General features: G+C 47.2%; 2 protein-coding genes and 1 pseudogene across 2 annotated transcripts; all 3 read left to right on the top strand.

The window, feature by feature from the left end:
• The first annotated feature begins 1,875 nt into the window (after window positions 1-1,875).
• Window positions 1,876-3,512, top strand: LOC102837693 (annotated as a pseudogene).
• A 4,545-nt stretch (window positions 3,513-8,057) lies between these two features.
• LOC102837318 (beclin-2-like) lies at window positions 8,058-9,356 on the top strand. Its single transcript, XM_006862388.1, has one exon. It carries the CDS (start codon window positions 8,058-8,060, stop codon window positions 9,354-9,356), a length of 1,299 nt encoding a protein of 432 aa, XP_006862450.1.
• Window positions 9,357-11,864: 2,508 nt separating this feature from the next.
• Window positions 11,865-23,811, top strand: CNKSR1 (connector enhancer of kinase suppressor of Ras 1). The gene is given in 22 exon segments (XM_006862267.1): window positions 11,865-11,916; window positions 16,229-16,386; window positions 16,491-16,672; window positions 17,143-17,227; window positions 17,637-17,678; window positions 17,761-17,865; window positions 18,461-18,520; window positions 18,631-18,699; window positions 19,006-19,107; window positions 19,203-19,261; window positions 19,338-19,411; window positions 19,557-19,663; window positions 19,742-19,772; window positions 20,101-20,273; window positions 21,171-21,244; window positions 21,349-21,420; window positions 22,467-22,540; window positions 22,701-22,762; window positions 22,856-22,955; window positions 23,029-23,210; window positions 23,541-23,765; window positions 23,767-23,811. Coding segments are annotated over 22 exon segments (2,133 nt in total).
• The last annotated feature ends 345 nt before the right edge of the window (window positions 23,812-24,156 follow it).

Below are 24,156 nucleotides of genomic sequence, written 5' to 3'. Positions count from 1 at the left end.
GGTGACCCAAAGGAAAGCAGAAATCATTGGACAATCTCTTTGATATCCCATGCAAGTAAAGTTTTACTAAAGGTAATACAGAAATGGCTGCAAGCATACATTGACAGAGAACTTGCAGAGGTTCAAGTAGGATTTAGAAGAGACCATAGAACTAGGGATATAATTGCTGATGTCTGATGGATCTTGGCTGAAAGCAGAGAATATCAGAAAGATGTTTATGCGTGCTTTATTGACTAAGCAAAGGCTTTCGATTGTGTGGATCATGACAAGTTATGGACAGCATTGCGTAGTATGAGTATTCCAGAACATTTAATTGTGCTCAGGAGGCATCTGTACCTGGACCAAGAGGCAGTTGTTCGAACAGAACATGGGAACACTGAATGGTTTAAAATTAAGAAAGGTGTGCGACAAGGTTGTATCCTTTCAACATACTTATTCAAACTGTATGCTGAGCAAATAATCTGAGAAGCTGGGTTATATGAAGAAAAACGTGGCATCAGGATTGGAGGAAGACTCATTAACAACTTACAATATGCAGATGATACAACCTTGCTTGCTGAAAGTGAAGAGGACTTAAAACATTTACTGATGAAGTTCAAAGAGCACAACCTTCGGTATGGATTACATCTCAATGTAAAGAAAACAAAAATCCTCACCACTAAACCAATAAACAACATTCTTATCAAGGAAGAAAAGATTGAAGCTGTCAAACACTTCATTCTTCTTGGATCAACTATCAACACTCATGGAAGCAGCAGTTAAGAAATCAAGCGATGTATTGCATTAGGCAAATCTGCTGCACAAGACTTTTTTAAGGTGTTGAAGAGCAGCCAGAGTGCTCCTTAGAGGCCAAGATGGCCAAACTCCATCTCTCATACATAGGACATACTGTCAGGAAAGACCAGTTGTTTGAGAAGGATATCATGATTGGTAAGGTGGAGGGTCAGAGGAAAACTCCCAATGAGATGGATTGGCCAAGTGGCAGCATCGATGGACTCAAGCGTGGCAACAGTAGTGAGGTTGGGCCAGGATCGGGCAGTGTTTCATTCTGCTCTGCATAAGGTCATTATGAGTCAGTCAGTATCAACTTGATGGCACCTAACAACAACAACAAACAACACCATAACTCATATGCATCAATTTTTCTACAGTCTTCCTTATTTATTATCCAAGGTTCGTGTACTTATGAAGCAATTGAAAATACCATGGCTTAGGTCAGGCGCACCTTAGTCCTCAAACTGATATCTTTGCTCTTGAAAGAGGTCTTGTGCAACAAATTTGCCTAATGCAATATGGTATTTGATTTCTTGACTGCTGCTTCCATGAGTATTGATAGTTGATCCTAGCAAAATGAAGTCTTTGACAACTTCCTAGTCTGTCTTAGTCTGGGAACTCCACTGAAATCTGTCTACCTGGGTAGCTCTGATGGGCTTTAAAATACCAGTGCCATAGCTTCCAACATCACAGCAACACACAAGCCACCACAGTACAGCAAACTGACAGACGATTGGTAGGAAACAAATGTACAAGACTGAAAGTAGGGAATCAGATACCGGTTTGCAACCAAAAAATCCACAAAGTAAAAAGAGGGTAAATGTAATTATGTTGTTGTTGTTACGTGCCGTGGAGTCGATTCCGACTCCTAGCGACCCTGTAACAGGGTTTCCAAGGCTGTAAATCTTTACGGGCGCAGAAAGCCTCATCTTTCTCCCACGTAACAGCTGGTAGTTTCGAACTGCTGACCCTGAGGTTAGCAGCCTGATTTGTAACCACTAGGCAACTAGAGCTCCTTATAATGTAATTATAGAACTTCCAAATAAATAGGAAATTAAGTAGATTTCAAGAAAAAAAATAAAAATAAGTAAACCTAGGTGCATGCGCCTCCGCTGGACTCTCGAGTCCCTCCACGCAGGCGGGCGGCTCCGAAGAGCAAGTGCCTGCAAAGGCAGCAACCGTGACGCCTCTTCCTCACCTTGAGGCATCTCCTGAAAGAGCCACGCATTCCTAAAATCTTCTTCCACAAAATTTCATCCTCAGGGGCCAAGGATAGGCCTGAGCTGCAGTTTCCCTTCCTGCAGGACCAGGAGATAGTGACCACGCTGCAAGAGTGCAAGACGCTCTTCATTCTGCGCGGCCTGCCAGGAAGCGGCAAGTCCACGTTGGTCCAAGTACCGCGATGGCCCCAAGATGGTATCTGCAGATGCCTACAAGATTAACTCTGGCATTCACGGAGGCTTCTCTGAGGAGCACAAGCGGTTTGGACGAGGACTGCCTACTTACCCCGGGACATCAGAGTGCTCGCTCGTGCTGGATGACACCAACCATGAGCGGGCGCGGTTGCAACAGCTCTTTGAAATGGCTAACCAGTACCAGTACCAAGTAGTGCTCGTGGAGCCCAAGACGGCATGGCCACTGGACTGTGCCCAGCTCAAGGAGAAGAACCAGTGGCAGCTGTCAGCGATGAGCTGAAGATGCTGAAGCCTGGCCTGGAGAAGGACTTCCTGCCACTCTTCTTCGGATGGTTCCTGACCAAGAAGAGCTCGGAGAGCCTTCTCAAGGCTGGCCATGCCTTCCTGAAAGAGCTGGGGAACCACAAAGCTTTCAAGAAGGAGCTTCAACGCTTTGTCTCTGGGGCGGAGACCAAGAAGATTGAACTCGTAACCTACTTCAGGAAGAGACCCCAAGTGTGCTACACTGCACAAAGTTCTGTGACTATGGGAAGGCAGCTGGGGCAGATGAGTATGCCCAGCAGAATGTGGTGAGGAAATCATACTGCAAGGCCTTCACACTGACGGTCTCTGCCCTCTTTGTGACACCCAAGACAACTGGAGCCCTGGTGGAGTTAAATGACCAGGAGCTGCTGTTGTGGGCAGGTGATGTGGACAAACTGTCACCCACTGACAACCTGCCTCGGGATAGCTGCGTCCACATCACTCTTGGCTGTGCAAGTGATGTGGAGGCCGTGCAGACAGGCATTGACCTCCTCGAGATGGTGTGCCAGGAGAAGAAGGGCAACCAAGGCCAGGAGGTGGGCGAGCTACACAGGGACAAGCTCTACTCCTTGGGCAGTCAGCACTGAATGCTGAACCTGACCAAGAAGATGGAGGTCAAGGTCATCTTCATGGGTACTACCGGAAAGGCAAACCTGGACCCACACGCAGCAGCTGGAAAGGGGTTGCACCATCTTTTGAGTACCCTCACCACCAGGTGCCTCTTGATCCCCAAAGAAAGGGCAGAGAGCTTGATCTTTTTAAAATGTTTACTGTTAAGCTACCTGCAACTTTTTTAAAAAAAATGTTTACACTAATTTACTTCCTCCTGCTGCCCTCTTCCTGGCTAACACTCCAGCCCTCCATCCACACATGGGTGGTGGGAATGAGTAGACACCATTCAGGAACCTGAGCTAAAGCTGGCCCATTTGAGCCTGGAGCTGCAGCCAGAACTGAGCCCTGCTTCCAGTTACTGTCACCAGACCCTGCCCCCAGCTCTGCTGCCCTGCTGTGCTGGACTAATGGGAGGGCCACCTAAGGGCAACAAACAGCCTGCTGACCAGTGGTAGTAACACTGCCACAGAGAATGAGAGGTGGGTCTGGGGTGGAGGATCCCTGGGCTTTGATCCCTTTTTGAATCAGCACAGCCCCAGGAAGGCAGGGGCTATTTACCAGGGTAGAAAAAGGAGCTTATCCCACCTTTGGTCCAGGGTAGAAAAAGGAGCTTACCTCCTCCATAGGTAACAATTTGAGAACCAGGGAAGACAACAGAAGCTGAAGAAGCCAAATGTCAGGCTGCTGGCTGACTTCACTGGGAAGGACCTGGGCTTGCCATCGTTCCCAGCAATGGGCTTTACTGAGTGGCAGGCCACAGTCCATCGGTGGGGATGCCCCAGTGTTAGTCTGCCCAACCCATCTTGTCTCCATGGTGCCTTGGGAGGTCTCATGTGTGTCTCCTCTAAAGGGGCTTAGTGGGTATCTAGAGCCAGTAGAGCAGATCCCTGGCTGTTACGATCTGTCTACCTATTTCTCAGTGAAGGGATTTTTAACACTTTGCTACATATGCTGTGGTTCTTGCGTACCCTTAGCACCCTCCACTCAATAACAGGACCTTGTTAATCGGGTTGTGACGCAACAAAAGTACTTGGAATTTAAGTTACTATCCTGGCTTTGTCCAATTTAGCAATTTTAAGACTGGTAATGAAATAAATCATGTTAATCCTAAATAAATAAGTAAACCTACCAGTGACCTTACAACTAGACGAGTACTAACTCTAGCCTTAGCCCAACCCCTGCCCGTACCCCGAACACTAACCCTAGTCCTAACCATAACCCTAATGGTACAAGAACCCTAGGCTTAATTTTCTTGTTAGGCACCATCAAGTTGGTTCTGACTCTTAATGATCCTGTAAAGAGTTTCCGAGGAGAGGAATCTGAGTTTGAACCGTCAACCTTGTGGTTCAAATCAACCACTCAGTACAGTGCTTATTCTACAGCACTAAATCAGGACTCCTATTCAGACTTAGCCATGTCCTAATCCTCTTTTACCCCAGCTCCAAACTTTAAAAAAGCATATGAAGTTATATTAAAATTTGGTACATACAATTAAGCACTCAACTAGTAGCTGAAATGTTGGCAGTTCAAACCTACCAAAGGCACTTTAGAAGACAGTCCTAATGATCTGCTTCTGAAAGGTCATGGATTTGAAAGCTTTTTGGATCTGTTTCACTCTGCACACTGGAATTCCCATGAGTTGTAATTGACCCAATGGCAACTAAAAACAACTATAGTCAAAGACCTCCTGTTTGGCTAAAGACATGGAGCTATATGAAAATTCTAAAGCCTTGCTAGAGACATTTACTGTTCTAGTGTGTTCCGCACAGTACCAGAGGATGATTTGTTGTTGTTATGTGCCGTGGAGTCTGTTCCAACTCATAGCGACCCTGTACAGGGTTTCTGAGGCTGTAAATCTTTACGGGAACAGAAAACCTCATCTTTCTCCGATGAATAGCTGGTAGTTTCGAAGGAACTGCTGATCCTGAGGTTAGCAGCCCAATTTGTAGCCACTAAGCTACTAGAGCTCCTTTACATATGTAAAAATCCACGTTTATACAACTGATTACAAAATGCAGGGTTATCAAGCTTTTTTCCATTCATTTAAATAATATTAAACCCATTATCTCTTGTCAATGAATCAACTGGGCTTCTTAATGACCCTATGTTTCCAAAGACCAAGGCCTTAATTTTACAGAAGCTAACTGCCATATCTTCTTCCTATAGAGTAGGTTCTGACTCATAGCGACATTGTTTAGGGGTTCAAAAGCATTGAGTCCCCAGAGATCCTTTCAAATAATGATATAAAAATTTTCTGTTATTTTTCAATCCTCATAAAATGTCCATATGTCATCCTAAAGGTATTTTGCATCTTTTACTTCTCATGGTGTGGTGCTGTGGGTTAATGCACTGTACTGCAAAGTCAGTTTGAACCACAAAGTCAGCAGTTCACAAACAACAACAATTGACAAGAACGTCTCCCTGAAATATAAATACACACACATTTATACATAGATAAATCAAATCACTGCATAAATACAAAATGTGTGTACAATGTAGATAAAATCATTTTTATAAGCATTGCTTTTTTACTGATGTGTATGGTTTGTATACAAAAAATGCATTAAAACTTTTTTAAATTAAAAAAGGGAAAATAATGTAGTTACAGAACTTCCAAATGAAGAGGAAATTAAATAATTAATTAAATAAATTTAACTATAATCCTTACTCTAAGCTCTATCCTAATTCCTATTCTAAATTGCGTATTGCCTTCCCCATCAACCAATTTAACATATGTCCACCTTCTAACCATCAAAAAATGTTTCTTTTAGTATGAAAACCTTTTCTTGAGTTTTTACGATAGTTGTTGTTTGTTGTTAAGTGCTGTCAAGTTGGTTCCGACCCATAGCGGCCCTGTATAGGGTTTCCAAGGAGCAGTTGGTGAGCTTGAACCGCCGACCTTGCAGTTCAAATGGCTTTGCAGTCTGACGCATTAACTCATATAATATTTGTCCTTCAAGCACTGAACTGCAAAACACAGGGTCTGTGATTTGAACCCACCATAGCTCTGGGAGAAAGATGAGGCTTTCTGCTCCTAAGAACATTTAAAGCCACAGAAACCATATACAAGAATATCTGTGAGTGAAAGCACTTAGTTACAATAGTTTCACTCAGCATAATGCCCTCTAAGTTCATCCATGTTATGAAGTGTTTGTAGATTCATTACTATTCTTCAACTTTGCATAATAGTCCATTGTGTGTATGTTGTTGTTGTTAAGTGCTCTGGAGTCAGTTCCAACCCATAGCTACCCTGTATAGGATTTCCAAGGAGCAGCTGGTGAGCTTGAACTGCCTTGTGATTTAAACTAACTTTGCAATCAAGCTCATTAACCCATAGCACCACACAAGGATTCACTGTATATATGTACCAGTTTATTTATCCATTTTTCCATTAAAGAATGGATAAAACTAACACTAAACAAAGCCCTAGGCCTAGCCTTGTTATTAAGTGCCACCAAGTAGGTTAGACTCATAGCAACCCTGTATAGGTTTTCCAAGGAATAAACTGGTGGATTTGAACTGCCAACCTAACAGCTAACAGTCCAGTATTTATCCTATAGCCTAGACCTAGCCATAGTCTTAACCCTAGCGTAACTCCTTACTTCTGTTACCCCAAAATTTTTTTTGAAAAAGAAACTTATCACAGGCATCTTCCCAGTCAGTATTCCTCAGCCACCACAACCACACCATTCAGATGAAAGTACATCCCTCCCACCTCACCTCCCATCATGTTGGAGTCCTGCTGTGGCACTGCTGAATAATATGCTAGACAAGGTTAGTTTGAACTGCAAGGCTGGTGATTCAAATCCACCAGCTGCTCCTCAGAAACCCTAGACCGTAGAAGAATTGATGCCTTTGAGTTATGGTGTTGGAGGAGAATATTGATAGTGCCATGGGCTGCCAAAAGAACCAATAGATCCGTTTTGGAAGAACTGCAACCAGAGTGCTCCTTAGAGGCCAAGATGACCAAACGTCGTCTCATACTTTGGACATATTGTCAGGAGGGACCAATCACTGGAAAAGGATATCATATTTGGTAAGGTGGAGGGACAGAGAAAGAGAGGAAGACCCCCAATGAGATGGATTGGCCAAGTGGTAGCATCGATGGACTCAAGCATGGCAACAGTAGTGAGGTTGGCCCAGGATCATTCTGCTCTGCATAAGGTCGCTATGAGTCAGTCGGTATCAACTCAATGGCACCTAACAACAACAACATCTAAAAGATGCAGCTGATTCTAAGGGATTTCAGATTATGAGGGCTAGAGGAACTTTGACTTCCTTTTGAAACTCTGCACCCTAGTTTCCTTACTGTAAAGGAAACTGCCATCCCACCTCCGTGTTTTTGTGTTCAGATAGAACAGTGTTTTTGAGGTTCAGATAGAAGCTAAAAGCTCTTAGAAATGGTTAAATGATGACAGATGGTAGCAGGTTTAAAGACTGAAACAGAAAGGCACCAGAGAAAAATGTAATCTCTTGATGTCTCTCAGCATAAGGTCTAGACTACTGCAATTGCCTGATGTGTTTAAACACATTGAGTCCTGGACCACACCCCAATGAATCTGAACCATCACTCCCTGCCTTTGGGAAGCAGCCCTTTGACAGGGTCAGGGGTGTGGCTGGTTGGGGCTTTGGGTGTCAAGTCAAGATGATTGGATTTTATCTTAAGAATAAGATAAGGGTATTAAAACATTTTAAATAGGGAAGTACCATGACCGCATTTTATTTTTTGAAAGACTACCCTTAAGTGTGCCTTGAAAATGTTAAAGAAGGAAAGGATTATGAACAGCTTTTCCATCTAGGAAGAATTCCTTGCCCATAAGGAGCTAAAGAAGGTGTGTCTAAGGAGTGTGTCACATGGTAAGGTTTTAAGTTGGAGACTTAGATGAGATGCACTCACCTCGGAGTTTAAGGTCACTGGAGAGTCAGAGGAAACTTGGAATCATGTCCTCCAGTATGTTCTCCATCCGATTCATGTGCCAGTGCTGCAGGCAGCCTCTGAAACTTGGGAAGTCTGCAGAGACCCTGGGCCTCAGCACCACCCAACAACTACCAGTTCCACTCCTCCCTTTGGCTCAAGGAAAGTCTGGAGGAATCAAGGAGGAAGATCCTACTTCCATGAAGGAAACAGATACTACAAATCTACAGGATGGTGCCTCTTGCAGACCCCTTCCTGATGACAGCATGAAGTCCTGGGAGACTTCCATGTCCTGGGAGAATTTCAACCCCTTCATCCTACTCGGGGATTTGAGTTCCATGAGAACAAGCAGCCAGAAGGTCACTGCAGACATATTTGACATCCTCTCTGGTGAGAAAGCTATGGATCACCCCCTGTGTGAGGAGTGCACTGACAACCTTCTTGAACAGCTAGACATCCAACTCACAATCACAGAGTCTACGAGTCAGAGCTACAGAAATTGCTTGGAGACCAGGGAACTGACAACAGGTGAGAATGAGATGGAAACATTGCAGAAGGAGCTGAAGGATTTGGAGCTAGAAGAGGAAAGGCTAGTCCAAGAGCTGGGTAATATGGAGAAGAACTGGAAAAAGGCAGCAAGAGACCACGAGGCAGCCCAGGCAGAGACTGAAGCGCTGAACCAGCAAGAGATACAGTACCTGAGGGACTGCAGTGCCTTGAAACGTCAAGAACTGGAATTGTTTGATGAGCTGAGGAGCTTGGAGAACCAGCTGAAATATACCCAGATCCACTTGGACCAACTGGCAAAAACCAGTATCTTCAATATGACATTTGATATCCAGTATGAAGGCCCTTTGGGCATCATCAATAACTTCAAATTGGGCTGCCTCCCCACTGTTCCCGTAAGCTGGAATGAAATCAGCGCTGCCTGGGGGCAGACAGCTCTACTGCTCCTTGTCCTTTCCAAGAAAATGGGAATGGAATTTCAGAGATATCAACTTATCCCCTGTGGAAACCATTCCTATCTGAAGTCTCTAACAGATGACTCTGTTGAACTGCCTTTGTTTTGTTTTGAGGGGCAGAGTGTCTTCTTGGATAAGTTTGACCTTGCAATGGTGGCTTTCCTGGACTGTTTGCAGCAATTCAAGGAAGAGGCTGAGAAAGTGGGACTCTGCCTGCCCTACAGGATCGATGTGGAGAGGGGACAGATGGAAGACCTTGGAGATGGTGTTGAATGCTATTGCATCAGAACCTTCTTGAACACCGAGGAGCAGTGGACAAAGACACTCAAATTCATGCTTGTAAACTTGGAGTGGGCTCTTGTTTGGTCTCCTTAAGGTAATGTCAAAGCCAACTTGTTTGTTCCTTACATGAGGGGGAGGGAAATTTTTGTTTAAAATTTTTTCATTTGTGAAAATATCATCAATTGTAAATCTAAGAATTCAAATGTTCATAATTTTTTTAAATGGTCACAAAAGGTCTTAATACCTTTATAATAATTAACCACTTGAAAGCCAGTTGCCATGTCATAATAATAAAGTATTGCCATCTTTCCAAATATATTTTTTAAATGTTTTATTGTGACTTATGTATAGTTTACGTGGGAGAACATTAGCTTTATATTCATCCTATCGTATATCGTTTCATTGCCATGGTTACAATCCCCTCCATGAGTCATCAACCAACCAAAGGGTATATACCCTACAAGCCTGTCCCCCACCCCCACCCCAGTCATCAGCACACAGCCCCTCTCCCTCTCTGGTTCTAGAGCCCCCCAGCCACTCCATCTGTCCACGTTGTCATCTCTGCCTCCATCTCTGGCATCACTGCTTCTCTGGGTAGGGTCTCACACTCCACTCTTCTCCCTTGATGGTTCCAGGGACCTCCATTCCTAGACTGCGAAGTCAATCACTCCTCTCCTTTTGCTACAAAATGTCTACCTTTACATTTCCAACCATCACAGTCAGTCCTGATAACAATTATTCACCATTGTACCACAAGGGATCTATGCCCATCTCCTTTCATCAGCCCAGCCCAGATAGATTGGATACTACTCAGTGGAGATAATATCTTCCTCCGCACCCTCTGGATCTAGACTCCCTCTGGAAAGCTTGTAAACCATCACTTCTTGCTTTTGTAGTCCCCCCATTTTGGGTAGCCAATGTCCAAGTTGCCCATCCCTGTCTACTCAGAGTATGGAGGGGGTGGGAATAATCCTCGCTGTAAAGATTTGTTCCCTCTTTGAGCTACTGCATCCAAATACATTTTTGTCCTTTGTATGTTCGTCTCCTCTTCTCGAGCCAGACAAATTGAAAGCAACAGGAAAAAATAGATCACAAGAGGACAAGATTAGTCTTACATGCGAGGGTGAAGGTAAAGGGAATGGTGACTGTTTTCATTCTTTTTTAATCAGAATAAGCATTTGGGCCACTGTTTTAAGTAGTAGTGGTTACGAATCGGGCTGCAAACCGCAAAGTCAGCAGTTCGAAACTACCAGCTGTTCCGTGGGAGAAAGATGAGGCTTTCTGCTCCCGTAAAGATTTACAGCCTTGGAAATCCTGTACAGGGTCGCTATGGGTCGGAACCGACTCCACGGCACATAACAACATAAGCATTAAAAAAAAAAAAACCCTTGTGAATTGAATAAAGGTTTATAGAGTAGATCATCAGTTTTACATTCAATAAATAATATACTTTTTTTCATTACAATGATTGCAATCCCCCTCCATGTACCAACCGTTAACATATTTACCTCTATTCACTTTAACTATTGCATTCCTCCCTGTTTCTCCCACTATCTTCCTCTTTTCTCTGCTAACCTCCCTCTTGTATATTGACTACCCTGTCACCCATGGAACATGCTGTGCACAGGGTCTCTATGAGTCGGTACTGACTCGATGGCACCTAACAACAACCCTCCTCCAGCCTGTGAAAAATGCCCTCCTCTCTTCCCCTGTAACCATTCCTTTTATCAAGAAAACCTTTTCTTAACTTATAACAACATCAGCCTCATACACTATTTGTTCTTTTGTGATTGACTAATGTTTTGTATTATACTTTTAAAAACATCATTCTAAGAGATCACCAAAGTGTCAAAGACTATGTTGAAAACGAAAAGGATGTGTTTACAAATCTATTTTAAAGGTTTTAGAATTGTTAATCCAGATATTGCACAACAGCCCTCTAAATAGGGGATTCCTGGTGTGGCGCTGTGGGCTAAAGCATCAGACTGCAAAATTGTTTGAACTGCAAGGTCGGTGGTTCAAGCTCACCAGCTGCTCCTTGGAAACTTTATACAGTGTCGCTATGGGTCGGAATCGACTCGAGGGCACTTAACAACAACAACAACACCCACTTATATTGACGTGCTGAAGTTACGATTAATTAACCGAAGGTCACACAGCTAACAAGCTGAAGACTCCCTAACCTCTGCCTTGCGGATGGCTGCACTCATCACTCATTGTTTGACCCCTTTTCTAATAGCCTGGGAGCCAGGGTCACCCTGTGACTTGAAGACAGTTTGGGGCAAGATCCCAGGTCAACTCTGCGGTCACCGGCGCACTTGCCAGTGGCACCGCCCGCTGGGCAAGCTGCCCAAATGCTGGAGCAAAGGACACCTGAAAAAGGCGGGGCGGAGGCGGGTTATCTCTGCTGATGGACAGGATGTGGACCAGTGGCTGTCGCAGAGTCTCACCTGGCGGGCTACGTGGGCTCAGGTATGCAGTGGCCCCGCCCCGGCCCCGCCCCGGCCCCGCCCCGGCCCCGCTCCAGTCTGGTCTCTGGGAGCGGAAATTCCTGCAAGGGCCGAACTGAAAGGGCACAGAACTCAACCGAGGGACTCGGCCATGGAACCTGTAGAGACCTGGACCCCTGAGAAAGTGGCAGCTTGGCTAAGAGGTGGGTGGGGCCGGTATACAGAGCCGGGCTTGGGGGAGAGGAAAGTGTGGGGTCCTGGTAGGCAGGAAGAAGAAAAGGGAAGGTGAGAGGGGCAGGAAGAAGGAAAGGACCTGCCGAGTCTGTCAGTCGGTTAGTCAGTCAACAAGTATTTCTAGAACTTCTTCCATGTACCAGGTACTGTGCTAGGCAGAGGAACAGACGACATGACCTTGGAGGGCCCAAGGACCCAGAAGAAGGTCCCCCATCTGACCAACATCCCAAAAGGCCACCAGGCTGGGAATGGGGAGGCCGGGTTTTGTGTAATGAAAACAGGAGGCCCCAGCAGGGTCCACGCCCACATTATCTCCATCTTCCCGGAGCCGTGGGGCCCAATGGGCTGTTATTAAACCCGTTTTTTCAGAGAAAGAAATTGACCATAGAGCCAGGAAGTGATTTTCTCAGAGGCTTTAGACTAGGACCCACCTTGATGTCTCTTTCCCCTCTCTACACTTCTTTGTTCTTTTTAAGTACCACAGAGTCAACTCAACTTGGACTCATAGTGACCCTGTATAGGGTGTCTGAGGAGCAGCTGGTGGGTTTGAACTGCCAACTTGTGGTTCACAGTCCAGGGCTTATCCTATAGCATCAAATCCCCATTCTTAGGCTCTTCAAAGAGAGAAAACTGAAGGGGTTGGCACAGCCGGAACAGGGAGACGCCCTCTCCAGCCTCAGCAAGCCCCCCAGCGAACGAGTGGCAAAAGGCTTAAATAAATGGCAGACAGACTCCATGGAAATAAGCCCTTCTGACCACAGCTGAGGAGGTGAGGAAATTCCTCTCAGAGGAGGCTGCTGGGGGCAGGTTCATGGTGACCAAGCCCCATAAGGGCAGGGATTCAGGCTGGAGTCAGACTCCCAGACTGGGCTCCAGACCCAGTTCTACTACTCATCAGCTCTGTGACCTTAGTTTTTCCATCCAAGAAATGGGAAAGGCAATTCTGACTTCACAGAATAAAGAAAAATGAGACAAAGACAAAAGTATGTGCAACTCAACATGGAGCTTTTTTGGGAGGGAGGTAGCCAAATACATTCACTGTCCTTGGGAAGGGAGTTCCTGGAGGGTCCCTAGCCAGGAAGCGGCAGTCTCATAACTGCCAGCCCAGTGCTCCTAAAGCCACACCAGGATAAAGGACAACTATTGGTCACACACCAGTTGCCTAGTGAAGGAGGCTAAAGGAATAGCAGTAATGAACCTAAAGCAAACAAGAACTTTCCAAGAACTACAGGGAGTTGTTAAGTGCTTTGGAGTTGGTTCTGACCCATAGTGATTCTGTATAGGGTTTCCAAGGAGCAGCTGGTGAGCTTGAACCCCTAATCTTGCAGTTCACACTGACTTTGCAGTCCAGTGCATTAGCCCACAACTCCACACCAGGTTAGGAGTCAGGCTGCTAATCTCAAAGTCAGCAGTTCAAACCTGCCAGCCATTCCACAGGAGAAAAATGAGGGTTTCTGTTCCCATAAAGATTTACAGCCTTGGAGATGCTGTATAGGGTCACTATGATTTGGAACCTACTCTACAACACACCACTACCACAGGGAATTAGTGCTCTGGATCTGAAGTAGTGTGTTTGCTGGGAGGAGAGGCTGAAGAGGCAGGCAGTGACCCAATCTTATAGTCTTGTGGGTCATGGCAATAATAATATGATGGCTGCTTTTGACTACTGCAAACTAGAGAATGGGCCAAGGACTTGATATGTATCATGTAATCTAACCTAATATGATTGTTTTTGTTGTTGTTAGGTGTCAACGAGTCGGCACCGACTTATAGCAACCCTATACACAGCAGAACAGAACACTGCCTGGTCCTGGGTCAACCTAACAATCGTTGCTACACTTGAGCCCATTGATGCTGCCATTTTGCCAACCCATCTCTCTGGGGATCTTCCTCTTTTTCTCTGACCCTCCACCTTACCAAAACAATGATAATCATTCTCCAGTGACTGGTCCCTCCTAACAATATGTCCAAAGTACAAGAGATAAAGTCTGGCCGTACTACTGGCTTCCAAGGAGCACTCTGACTGTATGTACTTCATACAACACAGATCTATTTGTTCTTTTGGTAGTCCACGGTATTTTCAAATATTCTCCTCCAACACCATAACTCAAATGCATCAATTCTTCTATGGTCTTCCTTATTCACTATCCAACTTTCACATGCATATGAGGTTATTGAAAACATCATGACTTGAGTCAGGCACACCTTAGTCCTCAAGCTGACATCTTTGCTCTTCAACACTTTTAAAAGGTCTCCTGCAGATTTGCCTAATGCAGTACATCGTTTTATTTCTTGACTGCCACTTCCATGAGTGTTGATGGTTGATCGGAGAAAAATGAAGTCTTTGACAACTTCAATCTTTTCTCCAGTGATGAGACTGTTGTTTATTGGTCTAGTGGTGAGGACTTTTGTTTTCTTTACATTGACATGCAATCCATACTGAAGACTGTGCTCTTTGGTCTTCAGTAAGTATTTTAAGTCTTCTTCACTTTCAGCAAGCAAGGTTGTATCATCTGCATATCGCAGGTTGTTAATGAGTCTTCCGCTAATCCTGATGCCACGTTTTTCTTCATATAACCCTCCTTCTCGGATTATTTGCTTGGCACACAGGTTGAATAAGTATGGTGAAAGAATACAACCCTGTCGTACACCTTGCCTAATTTTAAACAATTCAGTGTTCCCTTGTTCTGCTCGAACAACTGCCTCTTAATCTACGTACCGGTTCCTCATGAGCACGATTAAGTGTTCTGACTTCATAGAGTAGAGAAAATGAGACAATCAAAGACGAAAGTATGTGCAACTCAACATGGAGCTCTTTTGGGAGGGAGGTAGCTAGATACATTCACTGTCCTTGGGAAGGGAGTTCCTGGAGGAACTGTTGTCCATAGCTTGTTATGATCCATAAAATCAAAAACCTTTGCGCAATCAATAAAGCACAGGTAAACATCTTTTTGGTATTCTCTGCTTTTAGCCAAGATCTATCGAACATCAGCAATAATATCCCTCGTTCCACATCCTCTTCTGAATCTGGCTTGAACCTCTGAAAGTTCTCTGTCAATGTATGGTCACAACCATTCTGTATTACTAGTAAAATTTACTCTCATAGCATATCAAAAAGATTGTCTGATGATTTCTGCATTCCATTGGGTCACCTCTCTTTGCAATGGGCACAAATATGGATCTCTTCCAATCAGTTGACCAGGTAGTTGTCTTCCAAATTTCCTGGCATAGATGAGTGTGTGCCTCCAGTGCCACCTCACTTGGTAGAAAGATTTCAATTTGTATTCCTTCAATTCCCAGTGCCTTGTTCTTTGCCAGTGCCTTCAGTGCGCCTTGGACTTCTTCTTTCAGTATCATTGGCTCTTGATCAGCTACCTCTTGAAATGGTTGAACATCAACCATTTCCTTTTGGTACAGTGACTTTGTGTATTCCTTCCATCTTTTTTTGATGCTTTCTGCATCATTTAATAATTTTCTAAGAGAATCCTTCAATAACGCAAGTCGAGGTTTGAATGTTTTGTTCAGTTCCCTCAACTTGAGAAATGCTGAGCGACCCTGCTGGTATTTAAAATACCCATGGCATAGCTTCCAGAATCACAGCAACACACAAGCCCCCAAAGTACAACACACTGACAGATGAGTGGTGGAGCCTGATATGATTAGATATTGTTAAGTGCCATCGAGTCAGCTCTGATTTGTAGCTACCCTGTATAGGGTTTCCAAGGAGCAGCTGGTAGGTTTAAAGTGCCAACCTTGTGCTTCATAGTCCAGTGCTGATCTTACAGCTCACACCAGAAGTCCATGATTGGAAAATAGGTGCTTTTATTATCCCCATTTACAGCTGAGGAAACTGAGGCACTTACTCAAATATAGGACAAGAGCGCAACTCCAGAGCCCATGTTCTTATCCTCTGTGTCAATAGTCTTCAGACTTGAGTTAACATCAGAATCCCCTGGAGAATTTCTTAAAACACAGGCTGCTGGACTCCACCCCCAGTCTCTGATTCAGCAAGTCTGGGGTAGGGTGTGAGAATTTGTATTTCTAATAAGTTCCCTGGTGAGTTTGATGCTACCAGTATGGGGACCACCCTTTGAGCACCATCACCCTATACTAGCCTACTTCTCAATTCAATGGCCTTATCTATGATATGGGTAGAACACAGCCTGGGGTGCAGGGTTGTTGTTAGGAGCAGATGGAAGGGAAAAGGGCTTTGCAGGGATGAGGAGCTGACAAGAGGGGTTGTAACAGCCTCCATGCTGACCCCTGTTTTGCTTCTTCCAGGCCTCGATGATTCCTTGCAGGACTATCCCTTTGAGGACTGGAAGCTGCCTGGTAAGTATCTGCTCCAGCTCTGCCCCCGGAACCTGGAGGCTCTGACCGTGTGGCCTCTGGGTCATCAGGAGCTTATCCTGGATGGAGTGGAACAGCTCCGGGCTCTGGTGAGTGAGTGGTGGCCACACTGACCACAGCGTCCACCATCCTGAGTGCTGCTGATGGGTGATCGTCAGTGCGCAGGAAGTGACCTTCCCCATCATCGGCACAGAGCGCTGGACTACAGCTGGAGAACCTGCAAAGCCTGACAGAGAGGCTGCTGTCGGGAACCCATGCTTTCCAGAGCTTAGCCCAAGGCCATCTAGGGACCTGTGCCGAGACCCCTGCCGAAGTCCTCAGTGCAGCTGTGGAGCTGGTGCATGAAGCTCGCACCCTCCTCTTCTGGCTCAACAGGTCAGGATGACTGGTGGGAGGCCCTTCTCATCCTTGGTCTTCTCCAAGTGTCAAAGGGCATGGGAGAGAAAGACAAGAAAGATTCTTGTCCAAAAGTAGCAGGATTTTCAGGATTGTCCATCAGCACTGCACTGTGTAGGCATGAGTGCTTTGATGCCTGGATCCCCTCTAGCTTGTGGTCAGAGCAGATATATCAATAGTCATTACCAGAATGCTTCCCTCACCTCCTTCACTAGCTGCTTCTGCTCATCCTACAGGTCTAACTCCAATGTCACCTCCTCAGGTCTGCTTTCTCTGTGACACCCTCAGAGCTCCCTGTACTCTATAGTACTCCCTCCAGTTGGCATGAAATCATTATTGACATAATGATGTGTGTCACATCTGCATCCCCAGTGCCTAGAGCAGGCAAGTGGTGACGTGGCTTTATTGTTAAGCACAGTCCCTTAATCACTGCTCTGTCTCCCTGTCAGGTACCTCTTCTCCCACTTAAATGACTTCTCAGCCTGCCAGGAGATTGGAGAGTTGTGTGGAGAGCTGGGTCAGGCCTTGCAGGAGGTAGGGGATCCAACGGCCAGCTTGGCCCAGGCTATAGACACCAAATTGGGCTAGAGCTTTTTATAACCTGTGAATCAGCATAGGGTCAGGTGTGAGGGCGAGGGTGCGGCAAGGGCAGGAAGAGAGGAAGTCCAGCTACTGGGTACAGGTCGGTGGTGGCATTGGGCTCCTAGCTGGCAGGGACCCCAGTTGTTTGACACTTCAAAGTAGGTGGGAGGGAAGGGCATGTGCAGTGACTTCTGGGGGTCTGGTCTCAGTGGAGGAAGCCTAGCAGTCAAAGCTCAGGGGTTCCCGTAAATTCTGGGAGGAGCCAGAGAGTGGGGAGAGACTGTAGGGAACCCCACTTTTCTCTCAGATGGACGCAGCCCCTCTTACTCAGTGTGGCTCCTACCTCTCACTCTGTTTTCAGGATTGCCCAGCAGCTGAGAAGGAGAGCCGAGTCCTGAGAATTGTAAGTCTAGGAAGGAGAAGGGGAGCAGGGACTGTGGGGGAGCAGGCGCAGGCTGGACACACACCCTGTTTGAATCTTTTAGTGCAGCCACTTGGTGGGCATCTGCCACAATATCCTGAACTGCAGCCCTGAAGAGCTGCTGGCACAGAGGGCCGTGCTAGAGCAGGTGCAGTTGGACGAGCCTTTGGTAAGGCCTGGCATCTGACCTCCCACCTCTGACCCCTCAGTTGTCTCTTCTGGGCTCTGAAATATAGTTCTAGGAATCTCGATTATTCCAACTGAAAAGTCTTTTTTGTATAGATATTAAAGTAGAGGCCCAGAGGACTTAATCAGGCTCATCAGGTTTCAGCACTTTCCCAATCCTGAGGGGACTGAGTGAGCATGGTGGTCTCAGGTGGCACATTCCAGCCCCAGAGGCTCGGGAGCAAGTTAGAGGAAGTGACATGAGCATCTGTCATTTGCTTTAATCTTTGACCAATTGGGGAAACCAGAGCCACCAGCCCTGCCCCTCCCCTCCCCATCTCTGCTTATCCCTTCAGTAAAGTTACTAAAATTCTAATGCCTCTGAAATCACTGATGCAGTTTCCCTGTGGCTCTCGGAGGAGGAAGCAGAGGCCCAGAGAGGAGTAACAAAGCCAGAGTCAACAGCAGTCTGGGGCAGGGCCCAATTGGAGCCAGCTCTGACCTCAGTCAGCCTGCATAAGAGTCCCGGCACCCAGCAGGCCTCCTGCCTGCTGCCCCTACTACCTGAGCCCTTGGTGATTCCTCTTCTACCTCTGCAGGGTCTGGAAATTCACACGACCAGCAACTGTCTTCACTTTGTGTCTCGAGTTGGCCCCCAGGTGAGAGACTGACCCTTTTCAGTCACTCACCCCCAAGCTCTTTCACCTGCCAACCAAGCCAGCTTCAAACCTAGGGAAGCTTATTCTTGGAACCCCGTTTCCTACAGCAGGTCCCCTCCAACTCCCAACTGCAGATCCTGCCTGGAGACGAAGTTGTCCAGATCAATGATCAGGTGGTGGTAAGTGAGGCAGAGAAGTTCATGGGGGTGGACGTGGGGTACATAGAACCCAGGGCTGGTACAGGGTGCGGAGGAAACTAAGGGTTCTGCTGGGAGCCAAGAATTGTGGGACTGCTTTCCATGAGATGAGTCAGCTCAGAATAGCTTGGCAGAGTCAAGGTGAAGGGCTCATGGAGACTTCCTGGAGGAGTAAGGTAGGACAGAAGCAAAAGGCTGAGAGCAAGTTCTGAGTAGGAAGGGAAGAGTTGTTGGGATGCCTCAGAGCCTCCCGCCAGCTCAGTGTATCTCTGCTGCCCTGTCTCCCAGGTGGGCTGGCCCCATAAGAACGTGGTGAGAGAGCTGCTTCGGGAGCCAGGTGGGACCAGCCTAATACTAAAGAAGGTCCCAGTGCCTGAGAACCCCCCACAGGTATCTGTCTCCCACCGTTCCCATCCACCCCCACTCCCTTTCTGTTTTGGACTCTTGTTGTCAGCTCCATCATCTTGTTTCTGGTTGCTCCTCAGACTGCTCCTCAGGTCTTGGACACCTTGCAATCACTGGCTCTGGGTCCACTGTCTCCCAGGTAACAGGCTCTGTCTTGGGCGCATGTCTCAGTGTGGGAATCGCTGGCGCATCTCATCTCCATTTGCTCTCTTCAGGGCCCAGTCAGAAGAAATCTTTGCCTTTGACTTGACTTCAAGCACAAATCCTGAGCCCACCCCTGCCTGGGCAGGTAATTTCAAAGCCCTACATCCCCAGGTGGTAATGTCCCAGGCAACACATCTGAGTTGCCTGGTTCTGACCTCCTAAACTTGCCCTTTCCCCAGGTGATAACACTGGGCTCAGGACCTTCTCCCTCTTTCCTTTCTCCCCAATAGACTCTGCTTCCCTCGATCCTGAACCCACGCCCATCTCCCCTGTGTCCATAGCCACATTCTCATCAGGGACAATAGAGACTCTGAAACCCTCAGGACACCCTGACAAGGTAAGCTCAGGACTCAGCAAGGAGCATGGGGGAGCTCTGCACCTAGACCTGTCTCTAATCCATTTATTGTCCTTTCAGAGTCCTGTCCCTGGTCGGAAGAAATCAAAAGGTATGAAATGTGCCGGTCTGGGCAAGGGATCCCATGTAGAAAAAGTCTTAGGAATCTTTACAGGGTTGGTCCAGACCCTCCAAACAGCCCCACATATATACTTCCCACAGCTCCCAGCCTGGGCCAGCTCTGTGACTTTGACCCAAGGCTTATCCTCTTTGGTCTCTGGTTTCCTCGTGTCTAAAATGGGAAGAGTCACCCCCACCTCAGAGACGATATGTGTAACATTCTGATCAGTTGGAGGTGCTCCTGGAGAGCCAGGGAACAGGCTTAGGCATCCAGGACACCTCTCAGCCCTTCACCACCCTGGCTATGCTGTACTGCACAGGTGTGGCGACACGGCTGAGCCGCCGGCGGGTGTCATGCAGGGAGCTGGGCCAGCCTGACTGTGATGGCTGGTTACTACTCCGCAAGGTGCCTAGCGGCTTCATGGGCCCACGCTGGCGCCGCTGCTGGTTTGTGCTCAAGGGACATACTCTCTACTGGTACCACCAGCCCCAGGTGAGTTCCTCCCCCAGGGTAAGCAAGCAAGTCACCTCAGGACCTGGCTCTTGTCCCAATTCCACTACCCACTCCCATATGTAGTCATGGGGTGGGGGGGTGGGGGGCAGTGTTTCCATCTGTCAAATAGGAACACTCCATAGGGTGAGATGAGTTTGTGTGTCACAGCAATTTGTAAAGGATATCTCAAGAGGCATGAGAGAATGATCTTTATTCTTCCTTTTCTGTTATTCTGTCCATCTCAGTGATGGGCTATTTATTCAATCATTTATTCATTCAACAAACATCTGGGTACCTACTGTGTGCCCAGCTCTGGGCTGGGCACTGGGGAGAGATACAAAACAGAACTGGACTGTCCCAATTATTCTGGGACTTAGAGACTGAGAGAGGAAGGAGATGCATGTATACTTGGGGACATTGTAGGGGATAATGCTATGATGAAAGAAAAGCTTATGGACATGTGGGAGCCCAGCAGAGGTGTTCAGTCCACTCTGAGGAGTCAAAAAGGCTTCCAGAGAAAGTGATGCCTGGGGTGAGTCAGATGGGAAGAAGGGAAAGACGCTCGTCTCCCCAGTACATGGGCACAGGGTTTGCAAAGTTCAATGGTTGGAGCAGCTTCTTTTGTGTCTGTGGAGGGAGCAAATGCATAATTCAGGCCCCGTCTATTTCGGTATCAGGGAGCTCCCCTTTCTTGGCTCAGAGGTTCCCCTTAGCCACACTGCCTTCCCTACCCCAGTCCTACCTGAGTCCTAAGTATTAAATGACTGTGTTTAGAGAGCCCAGGAAGACTCTCTCTTACCCCCATTGGCCTCAGGGACCCAAGGGGTAACTAGGAGCCTGCCTAGGCCTCAAGAGTATTGAGGTTCCCAGCTGACCTTCACACTGTGAACCCTCTAGGATGAGAAGGCCGAGGGTCTCATCAATGTCTCCAACTACAGCCTGGAAAGTGGACAGGATCAGAAGAAAAAATAGTAAATCCTGGGTTGTGAAGGGCTGGGAGGTTGGGCTTCCTGGTCTAGCCTGAGTTCTGGATGGGCACAGGCAGGCTGAGTGTGGCCCCTCTGTCCCCTGGCAGTGTGTTCCAGCTCACCCACAGTGTGTACAAACCCTTCATCTTTGCTGCTGATACCCTGGCTGATCTGAGCATGTGAGTGTCCCCTCCCTGCCACCCCAGTTACCAGTCTCTGAGTGCCTGGGAGTCTGGGCTGGTGAGTTGGTCTGATAATGGCTGATCGAGGCATTTACTTACCTTTCTTAGCCCCAGTTTCATCGTCTAAAAAGTAGACTAAGAATTTCCTGCTTCTCAGAGTTGTTCAGGATTGAAGTAGAAGGTGATGTGGGTGCAAAGCTTCTGGCATACAGTGGTGTTGTTGCTGCTGTTAGGTTCCATCCAATGATTTTCAACTCGCAGCAATCCCATGTGCCCCTAGGGTTGTCTCAGCCATAATTTATTAGAGCGGATCACCAGGTCTTTCTCCCGTGCAATCACGGAGTGCATTTGAAACACCAGCCTTTTAGTTGGTAAACGAGTGTTTAACTGTTTTGTGCCCCCAGGACTCTTTGGAATACACCCACCCACTGCCATCGAGTCGGTTCCGACTCAGAGCTACCCTGTTGGACAGAGTAGAACTGCTCCCTAGGGTTTGCAAGACTGTAGATGTTGATGAGCAGACTACATCTTTCTCCTGTGGAGCAGCTGCTGGTTTGAATCATTGATCTTATGGTTAGCAGCCCAGTGCTTCACCCACTACACTACCAGGATTCCTTTTGGCCTACAGTTGGTTGTTGGTGGTTGTGTGCCATCAAGTCAATTAGTGACCCTGTATAGGGTTTCTGAGGCTGTATATCCTAGAAGCAGAAGGCCTTTTCTTTCTGCCAAAGAGCAAGTGGCTGATAGACTCAAACTGCTGACTTTGTAGTTAGTAGCCCAGCTTCTAACCTACTTTGCTACCAGTGCTCCTTTTCTGCCTATAGTTGTTTTTGTTAAGTGCCGTCGAGTCAGTTCTGACTCATAGCAACCCTGTATAGTATTTCCGAGGAGCAGCTGATGGGTTTGAACCACCGACCCTGTGGTTCAAATCAACCTTGTGGTCCAATGCATTATCCTACAGCACCACACCAGGCCTCTAGGGTGTAAATAAAAACTGATGACTGCAGTTTCAGTCTCCCTGAGATCCACTCGCTTCTCCATAGGTGGGTGCGTCATCTCATTACCTGTATTTCCAAGTACCATTCTCCAGGGCGGGCCACTGCATCCCGAGAGGAAGGTAAGTACCTCATAGGAGTTAATAAAAGGAAGTTGAGTCTCACCTGAACCTCCACCTTTCCTAGAACAAAGGCTGGAAACTCAGATGCCCTAGCCCATCACTTGGCCTTCCCAAACCCTATAAGGTTTAATAGGTTCCTCAATTGCTCCTCCTACCCCAGATTGCTACAGTGAGACTGAAGTAGAAGATCCTGATGATGAAGCTGGGTCTCGCTCAGCTTCAGTGAGTAAGGGGCCTGTGTGAGTCGGAGGTGCTGGGTGAAGAGTGGGGTGTGGAACTCAGTCTAATTATCCTCATCTTCTGCCCTACCTGCAGCCCAGCCCAGCCCAAACCTGGAGTCCCCTCCATGGAGACACAGCACTGGCACCAAGCTCCACTCAGAGCAGCCCAAGAACTTCCTTTGGTCTTCCAACAGGTGCTATGCTGGGGCTGGAGCTGGGATGAGGTCTGGAGTGGGAACACTCACATCCTGCTCCCTCCCTCCACAGATAGTAGTGATGGGGCACTGGAAAGAATGGTACAGGGGCTGAGGCAGGGTGGTGTGTCCCTTTTGGGCCAACCACAACCAGTCACCCATGAGCAATGGCGGAGCTCCTTCCTGCGGCGTAACCGAGAACCCCATCTCAATGAGAAGGCACACCGAGTACGGGTGTTACAGAGCACACTCAAGGTCAGCATCGGGGAGCCAGGCATGGCAAGGGGCTGGGTTCTGGGATTCAGGCTTTGATTCCTGCTCCCAGCCTCCACCATGGGATTTGGACTTCAGGCTCAGCTCTGGGCTTCATGCTCTAGTCTGGTTTCAGCTGGGGTGGGAGTGAGGGGGAGGTAGTGGGAGGGTGGACCTCTAGGTTCTGAGCTGGGATGTGACCTTTCACCAAGTCTTCCTATACTAGACTCTAGATTCAAAAATGTGGGTTAGACTGGGACAGGTGCTGGATTTAGATGCTAGACTCCAAGGTTAGCTCTAGGCTTGGACTGTTCCCTCCTGTTCCCCTCACAGGCAAAGATGCAGGAGCTACAGGTCCTGGAGGAAGTGCTTGGTGACCCAGAACTGACAGGAGAGAAGTACCGACGATGGAAGGAACAGAATCAGGAGCTGTACACAGAGGTCCTGGGGACCTGGAGCGGGATGCAGGCTGAGGACAACTCTCAAGTCTTAACATCTGACTCTGAAGAACAGTCCTCCTGTCCCCCACACTCTAACCCTGAGGAGCACTCCTATCTCCTGCCCTCTGTCCCTAAAGAACAGCCTCCAATGTCCTGACCTCTGACCCTGAGGACAACATCAAGCCCCAGCCTCTGACATGTGATTGTTACCTATCTAGGACAGAGCATCCTTGAGTTCTGTTTGAGGTTGGAAACAGCACTGATTCATGGTTTCACCCCAAGCTGACCCACTCGGCTCCTGGAAGTAGGGTAAAATAAAATGAGCTTTTGTGTTACTCTTTCCTCCCTAGCCAAAGAAGGAGTAGGGAGTCTAGGCTAAAACCTAGGAGACATAACCCTGCCCTCCTCAGTCCTTACAGTTCTCCCTCCCCAAAACTACAGGCATTCTTCATCTCACAGAGACATGTTTCTACCAAATAAAGTCACCTTCTCTAAAATGAATCTTCATG

The sequence above is a fragment of the Chrysochloris asiatica genome, unplaced genomic scaffold, assembly GCF_000296735.1.
Source record: "Chrysochloris asiatica unplaced genomic scaffold, ChrAsi1.0 scaffold00047, whole genome shotgun sequence".
Taxonomy (NCBI): domain Eukaryota; kingdom Metazoa; phylum Chordata; class Mammalia; order Afrosoricida; family Chrysochloridae; genus Chrysochloris; species Chrysochloris asiatica.
The sequence above is the reverse complement of the archived record's forward strand: the minus strand, read 5'-3'. Positions and strand labels throughout refer to the sequence as shown.

What these genes read in the sequence shown, in the direction of transcription:
- LOC102837318 (XM_006862388.1), top strand. Translation starts at nt 8,058, where the DNA reads ATGTTCTCCATCCGATTCATGTGCCAGTGCTGCAGGCAGCCTCTGAAA.